This window comes from Herpailurus yagouaroundi, unplaced genomic scaffold (genome assembly GCF_014898765.1).
Source record: "Herpailurus yagouaroundi ecotype Mexico unplaced genomic scaffold, PumYag 180, whole genome shotgun sequence".
Classification (NCBI taxonomy): Eukaryota; Metazoa; Chordata; class Mammalia; order Carnivora; family Felidae; genus Herpailurus; species Herpailurus yagouaroundi.
Window position 1 is genome coordinate 7,230,355 of NW_024412411.1, and position 11,877 is coordinate 7,242,231.

Here is an 11,877-nt window from a genome sequence, read left to right on the forward strand (position 1 = left end):
AAGGAAGGAAGGAAGGAAGGAAGGAAGGAAGGAAGGAAGGAAGGAAGGAAGGAAGGGAGAAATGGAGGTGGAGAAACTGGAACCCTGTGCACTGCTGGTGATAATGTAAAACAATACACCCACCATGAAAGACAGTATGGCAATTCCTCAAAAAACTAAAAATAGAATTACAATATGATCCAGAAGTCTCCTTCTGGGTATATAACTGTCATAATCTACATGAGCTGCCAAAATAAAATACCATAGGCTGGGGGTCTTAAACAACAGAAAGTTAACTTCTTGCAGTTCTGGAGGCTAAAAATCTAAGATAAAGGTGCCAGCCAATTAGGTTCTCAATAAGGGCACTCTTTCTGGCTTGCAGATAACCATCTTCTTTGCTGTGTCTTCACATGGTCTTTCCTATATTCGTAGAGAGAGACAGAATCCTGGTTTCTCTTCCTTTTCTTATATGAACATTAGTCCCACCCTTACAGCCTCACCCATCTTAACTACCCCCCTAAAGGCCTCTATCTCCAAATAAAATCACATTGAAGGTTAAGAATTCAACATGTACATTTGGGGAAACACAATTCAGTCCACAATACCATAAGAATTGAAAGGAAAGACTCAAAGAGGCATCTGTACACCCATATACATAGCAGCTTTATTCACAATAGCCAAAAGGTAGAGGCAACCTTCAATAGTTGAAAGGATAAACAAAATGTGGCATATGCATATAATGGAATATATGTATGTTCCTCACAAAGGAACAGAATTGTGACATGTAACAACACGGATGAATTCTGAGGACATGCTATAGACTATATGTTTGTGTTCCCCCAAAATTTGCATGTTGAAACCTAATCCCTGATGTAATGGCATTAGGAGGTTAGGAGCTTTAGGAGGTGATTGGGTCATGAGGGTGGAAATGACATTAATGAGATTAATGCCCTTAAAAAGACTCCAGAGAGCTCCCTTGTGACCTCCTATGAACCAAGAAGGAGGCTCTCAACAGGCACCAAATCTGCTGGCACCCTGATCTTGGATTTTCCAGCCTCCTGAAACATGAGAAATTAATGTTTGTTGTTGAAGCCCATCCACTTTATAGCATTTTTGTTATAGCTGCCTGAACTGACCAAGAGTGAATTTTATGCAAAGAAAATAAGTCAGACACAAAAGAACAGATATTGCATAATTCCACTTATATGAAAAGGTAACTAGAATAATCAAACTCACAAAGACGAAAAACAGAATGGTGGTTGCTAGGGACTAGCGGGGAGGGGAGACTGGGAAGTTTCAGTTCTGCAAAGGGAAGAGATGGGTGAAGGATGATGGTGATGGCGGCACAACATTAAGAATACACTCAATGCCACTGAACTGTACACTGTAAAATGGTCACAATGGTAAATTTTATGTTATGGGTATTTTTTATATTTTTAAAAATTTACTCAATTTATTTAAACAAAAAAAATTCAGGGCTCCTGGGTGACTCAGTTGGTTGAGCATCCGAATTTAGCTCAGGTCATGATCTCATTGTTGGCGGATTCAAGTCCCGCATTGGGCTCTCTGCTGTCAGCCAGAGCCCTCTTTGGATCCTCTGTTTCCCACCCCCCCCCCCCCCCCCCACCCCCCTAACCTTGCCCACTGGTTCTCTCAAAATAAATAAACTTAAAAAAAAAAAAAAGAGTAGCATGCTCTACCGACTGAGACAGCCAGATGCCCTTAAAATTTTTTTCTTTTGTTTTAATAACTGGCTATTTTATTTTTAAGGTTGACGTTTTATTTTTTTTATTTATAGAGAGTGAAAGACAGTATGTGAGTGGAGAGTGGGGGGGAGAGGGAGGGAGGGAGAGAAGGGGGGAGAGAGGGAGGGAGAGTGAGAGAGGGAGAGAGAGGGAGAGAGAGGGAGAGAGAGGGAGAGAGAAGGGGAGAGGGAGGGGGAGAGGGAGGGAGGGAGGGAGGGAGGGAGAGAGGGGGAGAGAGAGAGAGAGAGAGAGAGAGAGAGAGAGAGAGAGAGAGAGAATGAATCTTAAGCAGGCTCCATGCTCAGCATGAAGACCGACACAGGGCTTGATCCTATGACCCTGCAATCATGACCTGAGCCAAAATCAAGAGCCAAACACTCATCTGACTGAGCCACCCAGGTGCCCCAAAAATGTTTTTTAACAGAAAAGTTAAATGTAAGTTTACATGGCCCTGCAATTTCATTTCTAGGATATACCCAAGAAAACTGAAAACATACTTCCAACCAAAACTTCAAACAAATATTCACAGCAGCATTATTCACAATAGCCAAGAGAGTGAAAACAATACAAATGTTGATAAATCCACCACAATTCAAATTCAAAGGGTGAATTGTTATTTTTTTTAGGTTTTTAAAAATTTATTTATTTTGAGAGAGAGAGAAAGCACAAATGGTGGAGGGGCAGAGAGAGAGGAGAGAGCAAGAATCCCAAGCAGGCTCCAAACCAACAGCACAGAGCCCAAGGCGGGGCTGGAACTCATGAACTGTGACATCATGACCTGAGCCGAAGTCAGACATTCAACCAACTGAGCCACCCAGGCACCCCAAGGAGTGAATTCTTTTTAATAGTACTTTTTATTAAAATATAAGTCACACACCATGCAATTCATCCAGTTACTGTATACAATTCAACGGGTTTTGATATCTATATCTATAGACAGATACATATATCAATCTACAGATCTATTTGTATGTACAATCATTATCAGAGTTAATTTTCCAACATTTTCATTATTTCAAAGATGCCCTTTTGCTACCAACCACATATCCCTCCATCTCTCCCATCCCTAAGTACCTACTAATTAACTGTCTGTTAGATTTACCCATTATGGAAATTTCATATAAACGGAATCATATATATGTGTTTTGTAACTAGCTCTCTCACTTGGCATGGTTTCAAGATTCATCCAGGTGTAGCATGTATCAGTATTCCATTCCTTTTATGGTAAAAAAAAAATATATATATATATATATATTCCATTGTATTTTCTTTATCCATTCATCAGTTGCTGAGATGGTCATTTGGGTTGTTTTCACCTTTTGACTATTATGAATATTGATGTTATAAACATTCATGTACCAATTTTTGTGTAAATATGCTTCAGTTCTCTTGGTAGATACCTACAAGTAGGATTGCTGGGTCATATAGTAAGTCTATCTTTAATTTTTTGAGGAACTGCTGAACTGTTTTCCAGAGCAGCTGAGGCATTTTATATTTCCACCAGAAATGGAGGAGAGCTCCAATCACTCCACACCATCACCAAAACTTGGTATGGTCAAGCCTCTTTTAAGTACAGCCATCCAAAAGGTGTAAAACAGCATCTCATGTGATTTTGAATTGTATTTCCCTAATGACGGAAGATGCTGAACATCATTTTGTGTTTATTAGCCATTTGTATATCTTCTTTGGAGAAATGCCAATTAAGATGCTTTGCCCATTTGGGGGGGCACTTGAGTGGCTCAGTCAGAGAAGCATGCAACTCTTGATCTCTGGGGTTGTGAGTTCAAGCCCCACACTAGGTGTGGAGATTACTTCAAAATAAAATCTTAAGGGGCGCCCAGGTGGCTCAGTTGGTTGAGTATCCCAACTTTGGCTCAAGTCATGATCTCACAGTTCAGGGGTTGGAGCCCCAAGTCGGGCTCTGTGCTGAGAGCTCAAAGCCTGGAAGCCTACTTAAGATTCTACCTCCCTCTCTCTACCCCTCCCCCACTCGCACTGTGGCCAACCATCACATGAAAAAATGCTCAACATCACTCATCATTTAGGAAATACAAACCAAACCAAAATGAGATAGCACCTTACACCTGTCAGAATGGCTAACATTCAGATGTTGGCAAGGATGCAGAGAAAGAGGATCTCTTTAGCACTGCTGGTGGGAATGCAAACTGGTGCAGCCATTCTGGAAAACAATATGGAGGTTCCTCAAAAAATTAAAAATAGAACTACCCTACGACCCAGCAATTGCACTACTAGGTATTTATCCAGGGGATAGAGGTATGCTGTTTCAAAGGGGCACATGCACCCCCATGTTTATAGCAGCACTATCAACAATAGCCAAAATATGGAAAGAGCCCAAATGTCCACCCATGGATGAACAGATCAAGACGATGTGGGATATACATACAATGGAGTATTACTCGGCAATCAAAAAGAATGAAATTGTGCCATTTGCAACTATGTGGATGGAACTAGAGGGTATTATGCTAAGCGAAATTAGTCAGAGAAAGAAAAATATCATGTGACTTCACTCATATGAGGACTTTAAGAGACAAAACAGATGAACATAAGGGAAGGGAAGCAAAAATAATATAAAACCACGGAGGGGGCAAAACATAAGAGACTCTTAAATATGGAAAACAGAGGGTTACTGGAGAGGTTGTGTGGGGGGTGATGGGCTAAATGGGCAAGGGGCATTAAGGAATCCACTCCTGAAATCACTGTTGTACTATATGCTAACTAACTTGGATATAAACTAAAAAAAATAAATTAAATAATTAAATAAATAAAATAATTTAAATAAGTAAATATTAAAAAGACTCCATCAAAAAAATAAAATAAAAAATAAAATAAAATTTATTTATTTTGAAAGAAAGAGAAAGACAGCACAAGTGAGAGAGGGGCAGAGAGAGGGAGAGAGAATCCCAAGCAAGTTCCACACTACGAGCACAGAACCCGATGCAGGGCTCAAACTCAACGACCGTGAGATCATGACATGAGCTGAAATCAAGAGTCGGATGTTAAACTGGCTGAGCCACCGTAGGCGCCCTGAATCTTCTCTCTTTCTTTCCTGATCAATACACCTAAGGATTTGTCGATTTTTGTTGATATTTTTAAAGAACAAGCTTTTGGTTTTGTTGACTTCTTTCTATTGTTTTTCTATTCACTATTTCATTAATTTCCACTCTAACCTTCCGCATTTCCCTCCATCTGCATGCTTTGTATTTAGTGCACTCTTCTTTTTCTAGTGTCTTAAGGTAGAAGGATAGGTTACTGACTTGAGATCTCTCAACTTTTTTAGTATAGGCACTTAGAGATATAAATTTCTAAGACTGCTTTAGCCACATCCCATAAGTTGTGATATGTTATATTTTCATTCATCTCAAAGTTTTTTCTAATTTCCCTTTTGATTTATTCTTTGACCCATTGGTGATATAGGAGTATGCTGTTTAATTTCCATATATTCAGGAGTTCTCCAAATTTCTTTGTTACTGATTTCTAATTTCATTCCACTGTGGTTGGAGAAAATACTTTATATTACTTCTATAAAAAAGGTGAATGTTATCATATGTGAATCTTATATCAAGGCACAATGTATGACAAAATCACAGACAAAATGGCATTAGACAATATAAATAGCAACTGTAGCTATGCATCATAGGTAGCTTTATTTACTTGAGTTTGACAGATCTACCACATTCAAATGGTTGAAATTTTTACTCCATTATGAGCCTCTAGAAATGGTGAAGAAACATACAAAAACCCCACATGAGAAGCTAGCAAAGAAAATGAAAAGTTCATTCTCAAGAGAAGAAACAGAAATGAAAAACAAATACGAAGTCTCACTAATAACCTTTTTAAAAGGAAACAAAAAGGGGGTGCCTGGTGGCTCAGTCAGTTAAGTATCCAACTCTTAAGTTTTGGCTCACGATCTCATGGTTCATGGGTTTGAGCCCTATGTCTGGTTCTATCCAGAAAGTGCAGAGCCTGGTTAGGTCGGTCTCTCTCTCTCTCTCTCTCTCTCTCTCTCTCTCCGCCCTCTCTTCTCTCTCTCTCTCAAATAAATAAACATTTTTTAAAAAGAGTAATTAAAACAAACACCATTTTCCTCCTACCAGATTAACAGGTTTATCTTCTATTTTAAAACATTAATACCCAAGCCTTCTTTGTCATGTCATAGGTTAACCAACCATATATTTGTGGGTTTACTTCTGGGCTTTCTATTCTGTTCCACAGATGAGGGGGTCTATTTCTGTGCCAGTACCATACTGTTTTGATTATTACAGCTTTGTAGTATATTTTGAAATCTGAAATTGTGACACCTCCAGCTTTGTTTTTTCTTTCTTAAGATTGCTTTCAGGGTCTTTTGTGGTTCCATACAAATTTTAGTATTGCTTGTTCTGTGAAAAATACTGTTGGTATTTTGATAGGGATTGCATCAAATCTGTAGATCACTTTGGGTAAGACAGATATATTGTGGAATATACTGTGGGGAAAATATCTTTTATAACTGGTGCTGGGAAGACTGGACAACTACATGCAAAAGAATGAAACTGGACCACTTTCTAATACCATACACAAAAATAAACTCAAAATGGATTAAAGACCTAAATGAGACCTAAAACCATAAAAATCCTAGAACAGAGGCAGTAATTTCTTTGACATGGGCCATAGCAAAATTTTTCTAGATAGGTCTCCAAAAGACAAAAGCAAAAAAACAAAACTATAGGGAACATATCAAAATAAAAACTTTTTGCACAGCAAAGGAAACCATCAAACAAAACCATCAGGCAACCTACTGAATGAGAGAAGATATTTGCAAAGGGTACATCCAATTAGGGGTTAATATCCAAAACACATAAAGAACTTATACAGCTCAATACCAAAATCAACCCAATTAAAAAGTGGGCAGAGGATCTGAATAGACATTTTTCCGAAGAAGATATACTGATGCCCAAAAGATAAATGAAAAGATGTTCAACATCACTAATCATCAGGGATATGTACATCAAAACCCTGAAATTGCTGGAATGGTTAAAATAAAAAAGATAAAAAATAACAAGTGTTGACAAGGACATGAATCATACACTGTTGGTGGGAATGCAAACTGGTACAACCACTGTAGAAACAGTATGGAGGCTCCTCAAAAAATTAAAAATAGAAATACCATACAACCCAGTAATTCTACTATTGGGTATTTGCCCAAAGAAACCAAAAACACTAGTTCAAAAACACGAATTCATGCTCCCCTATGTTTATTGCAGCATTGTTTACAATAGCCAAGATACAGAAGCAACCTAAGTGTCCACTGATAGATAAGTGGATAAGGGAGAATATTAAACAGCCATAGAAAAGCAGGAGACATGTCATTTGAGACAATATGGATGGACCTAGAGATATTATGCTAAGTGAAATAAGTCAAACTGAGAAAGAAAAATACCTTGTGACTTCACTCACACGTGGAATTTTAAAACCAAATAAACAAGTAAAAAGCAGAATCAGACCTATAAATACAGAAAACAAACAGATGGTTGCCCAAGTGGAGAGGTTGGGAGAATGAGCAAAATGGGTGAAGGGGAATGGGGAAAAAAACTCAGGAACATCCAATGCTAGAATGACACAGTAAAATTAGGCACTCTCATAGACTGCTGGTGTTCAAATAAACTGGAACGCTTTGAGAACCAATGTGGCAAAAAGTATCAAGAGCCTTTAAAAAACTCATTAAAACTTATTAAAAAAACTCATTAAAGTGACAACTCTAATAGGTGACAACCTATGTCTAGGAAATAAAACTAAATACAGAAAACATTTTAGACTAACAATATTCACTGTAGTATTATTTACAATTTAAAAAATGCTTACAATCAAAAAGAATGAAATCTTGCCATTTGCAACCACATGGATGGAACTGGAGGGTATTATGCTAAGTGAAATTAGTCAGAGAAAGACAAAAATCATATGACTTCACTCATATGAGGACTTTAAGAGACAAAACAGATGAATAAAAGGGAAGGGAAACAAAAATAATATAAAAACAGGGAGGGGGACAAAACAGAAGAGACTCATAAATATGGAGAACAAACTGAGGGTTACTGGAGGGGTTCTGGGAGGGCGGGATGGGCTAAATGGGTATGGGGCATTAAGGAATCTACTCCTGAAATCAGTGTTGCACTATATGCTAATTAATCTGGATGTAAATTTTAAAAAATAAAAAATAAAATTAAAAAAAAAAATTTTTTTAAGTGCTTATGATATAAATGTCCAGTAACAGGAGAACAGTTAGGTAAACTGTGGTTTAATTATTTGGTTTAATTATTATGCATCCATTGAAAATGTTTACAATACACTTACAATATAAAATACTTGTTATAATGTCAGTGAAAAAGCAAAATGCAAAACTGTACATAAATTATGACTAGAGCTGTGTGTTTAAAAAAATAGCAAACAATCTAGGGACAGAAAAAAATTAGAAAGCAATACACCAAAAAGATAGTGATGGTTACCTCTGGAGAGTGAATTATGAATATAGTTCTTTCTTTAATCTTGAGTATAAATTTTTATAATAAAATGTTTATTTAAAGCAAATTTAAAAAACTGTTACCTAAAAGCACAACAGTCCACTTAGTAGGACACTTTTCTCACAAGCACAACCTCACAGATACACTGTTCTCTCGTGTGGGAGACATACTTACTCTATCAAACACACAATCCTTAGTTTTTTTCCACTTAAGGCTTTTAATATTGTACTTGTCAGGCTGTTTGGGTTTGTTTGTTGTTTACTAAGAGAAACAAAACATTCTTTTTCCTGGGCCTCAGAAACAGTCCTCTAATTTAAACACACTTGTCTTCTTATATTCTCAAATTTATCAAAAAGATTAAAAGTAAAACCAATTTGGGGTCCCTGAGTGGCTCAGTCAGGTAAGCATCTGACTCTTGGTTTTGGCTCAGGTCATGATCTCACAGTTTCATGGGATCAAGCCCTGTGTCAGGCTCTGCACTGAGAGAGCCAGGCCTGTTTGGGATTCTCTCTCTCTCTCCCTTTCTCTGCCCCTCCCCCTCATCTCTCTCTCTCAAAATAAATAAACTTAAAAAAAAAAAGTAAAACCAATTTTACAAGGTTTAGAAGCTGCTATTATGTACAAAAGGCAACTAATTAAAAGCTGCAAATTGGGGCGCCTGGGTGGCTCAGTCAGTTGGACGACTGACTTCAGCTTGGGTCATGATCTCATGGTTCATGGGTTTGAGCCCCGCATCGGGCTCTGTGCTGACAGCTTAGAGCCTGGAGCCTGCTCCCGATTCTGTGTCTCCCTCTCTCTGCAACTCCCCTGCTCATGCTCTGTCTCTCTCTGACTCTCAAAAAATAAATATTAATAAAAAAAAAATTTTTTTAAGTTGCAAATTAAATCAAAGTGTACAACATACATGTATTTTTTCTATAGTTAGAAAAAAACCTAGGGGCACCTGGGCGGCTCAATCGGTTAAGCATCTCATTGTTGGTTTAATATCAGGTCATGATCTCACGGTTCATGGGTTCAAGCCCCAACTCTGTGCAAGCCTGCTTGGGATTCTCTCTCTCTCTCTCTCTCTCAAAATAAACATTAAAAAAAAAAAAAACTAAACTAAAAAAATCTTCCCAAACATGTGTTTCTTTGTAGTTGGTCTGTTTATTGAGGCAATAAAGCATAATAAAAAGAACACAGGTTCTAGAATCAGAGAAACTAGAGTTTTATACCTTGATTCTGCAACTTCCTAGCTGTGAAAGCTTAGGCAAGTTAAACTCCCTAAACCTCAGTTCCCACCTGTGTAAAACAAGGATAACAGTAGTTACCTAAAGGACTATGAGAAACACATGAGAAGCCAGATACTAAGTACCATAATAAGTACAGCGCATATATTAAGCATAGCACACATAGCAGCTACTGTAATTTTCATCTCTTTTGGAGGGATGAGGAAGTTCATTTCATAACAAGTTACTCAGCTTTAACCTAATCCAACATCAAGAAACAAAAAAAGAGGGGCGCCTGGGTGGCGCAGTCGGTTAAGCGTCCGGCTTCAGCCAGGTCACGATCTCGCGGTCCGTGGGTTCGAGCCCCGCGTCAGGCTCTGGGCTGATGGCTCAGAGCCTGGAGCCTGTTTCTGATTCTGTGTCTCCCTCTCTCTCTGCTCCTCCCCCGTTCATGCTCTGTCTCTCTGTGTCCCAAAAATAAATAAAAACGTTGAAAAAAAAATTTAAAAAAAAAAAAAAAGAAACAAAAAAAGAGGCAGGTCAGAAAACCATTAAGAGTCCTTGGCAGGGGCGCCTGAGTGGTTCAGTCACTTGAGCATTCGACTTCAGCTCAGGTCATGATCTCATGGTTCGTGAGTTTGAGCCCCATTAGGCTCTGTGCTGACCTCTGAGAGTCTGGAGCCTGCTTTGGATTCTGCATCTCCCTCTCTGCCCCTCCCTGCTCATGCTCTCTCTCTCAAAAATAAACAAACATTAAAAAAAATAAAAAGTCTTCGGCAGTTCTCAGTTACAGATTTAGGATGGAGCTAAGCAGATCTTACAGCTCATACTACCTCTTCAGGCAGTGCAAACTATTCAAGAAAGATACAACCCTGTATCTAACCATCATGTTCTTACCTTGCAGGCTACATCAACTAATCGCATCTGGATAGCTTGATTCTCTGGGAGTTTAGTGCCAATCGCAAGCAAAGTGTCCAACAGTTGAGCTAGGACTTGATGAGACTCTAGAAAGGAAGATGGAAAGTTGGGTTGCATAATTTCAAAAGGTGATCACTACAGAAACTAAATTTACTTATGTAAAGAATGTAAATTCTTGTTAGCTAGGTTCCTCTCTTTGAGTCTTGATTCCCCTCAACCAAAAGTTAAGTTCCTAAAGGGATCATGCCTAAAACTTTGAATCCTCTACAGAACTAATTCAAGGGGTTTTCACTGCCTTCAAGATAAAGTCCAAATTCCTTAGCAGGGCAAACACATATACATACCAGTGCCTCCATGAGGTCTAGCTCTGCCTGCCTTTCTAGCCTCATCTCTTTGAAGTCTCCTACAGCATCTTTTTATCCAATTACTTATGATTTCATGTCCCCCTATCTTTGCTCAGGCCAACTTCCCTAGAATGCCTCCACTGACGCCCAATGCCATTCTCAACCCCAATCGCCAGGAAACATCTACTAATCTTGAAGTGTCACCTGCTACACAGACCTTTCCCTTCTTTCACAATGAGAATTGACTATTTCGTCCTTTGTGCTTCCACTGCACCCTGTACATCAGCTCCAACACTTTACTATATTTATTTTCATATCAGACTAAACCGAGAATGAAAGATCCCTGAGGGCAATGATTGTGTCTTATTCACTTTTGCATTCTCTGAATCTAGTACAAGTCATTACATGCTCAATGAATGTTTAATAAGTGGGCAAAGACCCAAATTCAAATAAATCATCACCAATCAGCCAGATTCTCCTCGTCTACATTCTCTTTTTTGTTCCAAAATATGTTTCTTTTAATGCTGGCTGTACACAAGAATTTTAGGTGGCATTCAAATAATCATTTTACATTAATATCTATGTATATATTTTAATGTACATAATAAAAATTGCAGTTACTATCTACTGATGTCACATGACACTATTTCCTTTTACCATTATTAAGAATCTCTTTAACTAAAAAAAAGTTACCCACTTAAGAAAAATATTAAGTAAACCATAGTATAAATGTGAAACAAATATGTAAAAATGGTGTACATGACATATAAAATGACTGCAGATTAGAAAACACTGGCAGGGTACCTGGCTGGCTCAGCTGGTAGAGCACACAACTCTTCATGTCTGGGTTGTGACTTCAAGCCCCATGTTGGGTGCAGAGATTATTTAAAAATAAAATCTTGAAGAAAAGAAAACAAAACACAGCACAGCACAACACAACACAACACTGAGGGGAACACCTGGGTGGCTCAGTCGGTTATTAAGCATCTGACTCTTAATTTTGGCTCAGGTCATGATCTCACACTTGTGAGATCCAGTCTCGCTTCAGGTCTGCACTAGGTGTAGAGCCTGTTTAAGATTCTCTCTCTCCCTCTGCCCCCCTCCCCCACTTTCAGTCTCTCGAAAGAAAGAAAGAAAGAAAGAAAGAAAGAAAGAAAGAAAGAAAGAA

The 11,877-nt window shown here is 38.3% G+C and overlaps 1 protein-coding gene across 2 annotated transcripts in view; it reads right to left on the bottom strand.

Annotated features, from left to right (window-relative positions):
• INTS4 (integrator complex subunit 4) overlaps window positions 1-11,877 on the bottom strand; it is a 117,692-nt gene that overhangs the window by 78,672 nt on the left and 27,143 nt on the right. Inside the window, exon 4 of one of the 2 annotated variants that reach the window (XM_040489461.1) lies at window positions 10,345-10,451. In XM_040489461.1, coding sequence (XP_040345395.1) covers window positions 10,345-10,451 — 107 coding nt within the window. Of the gene's footprint in view, window positions 1-2,601; window positions 2,629-10,344; window positions 10,452-11,877 lie in introns of those variants that run through there. The other variant, XM_040489462.1, reaches the window with a different exon arrangement.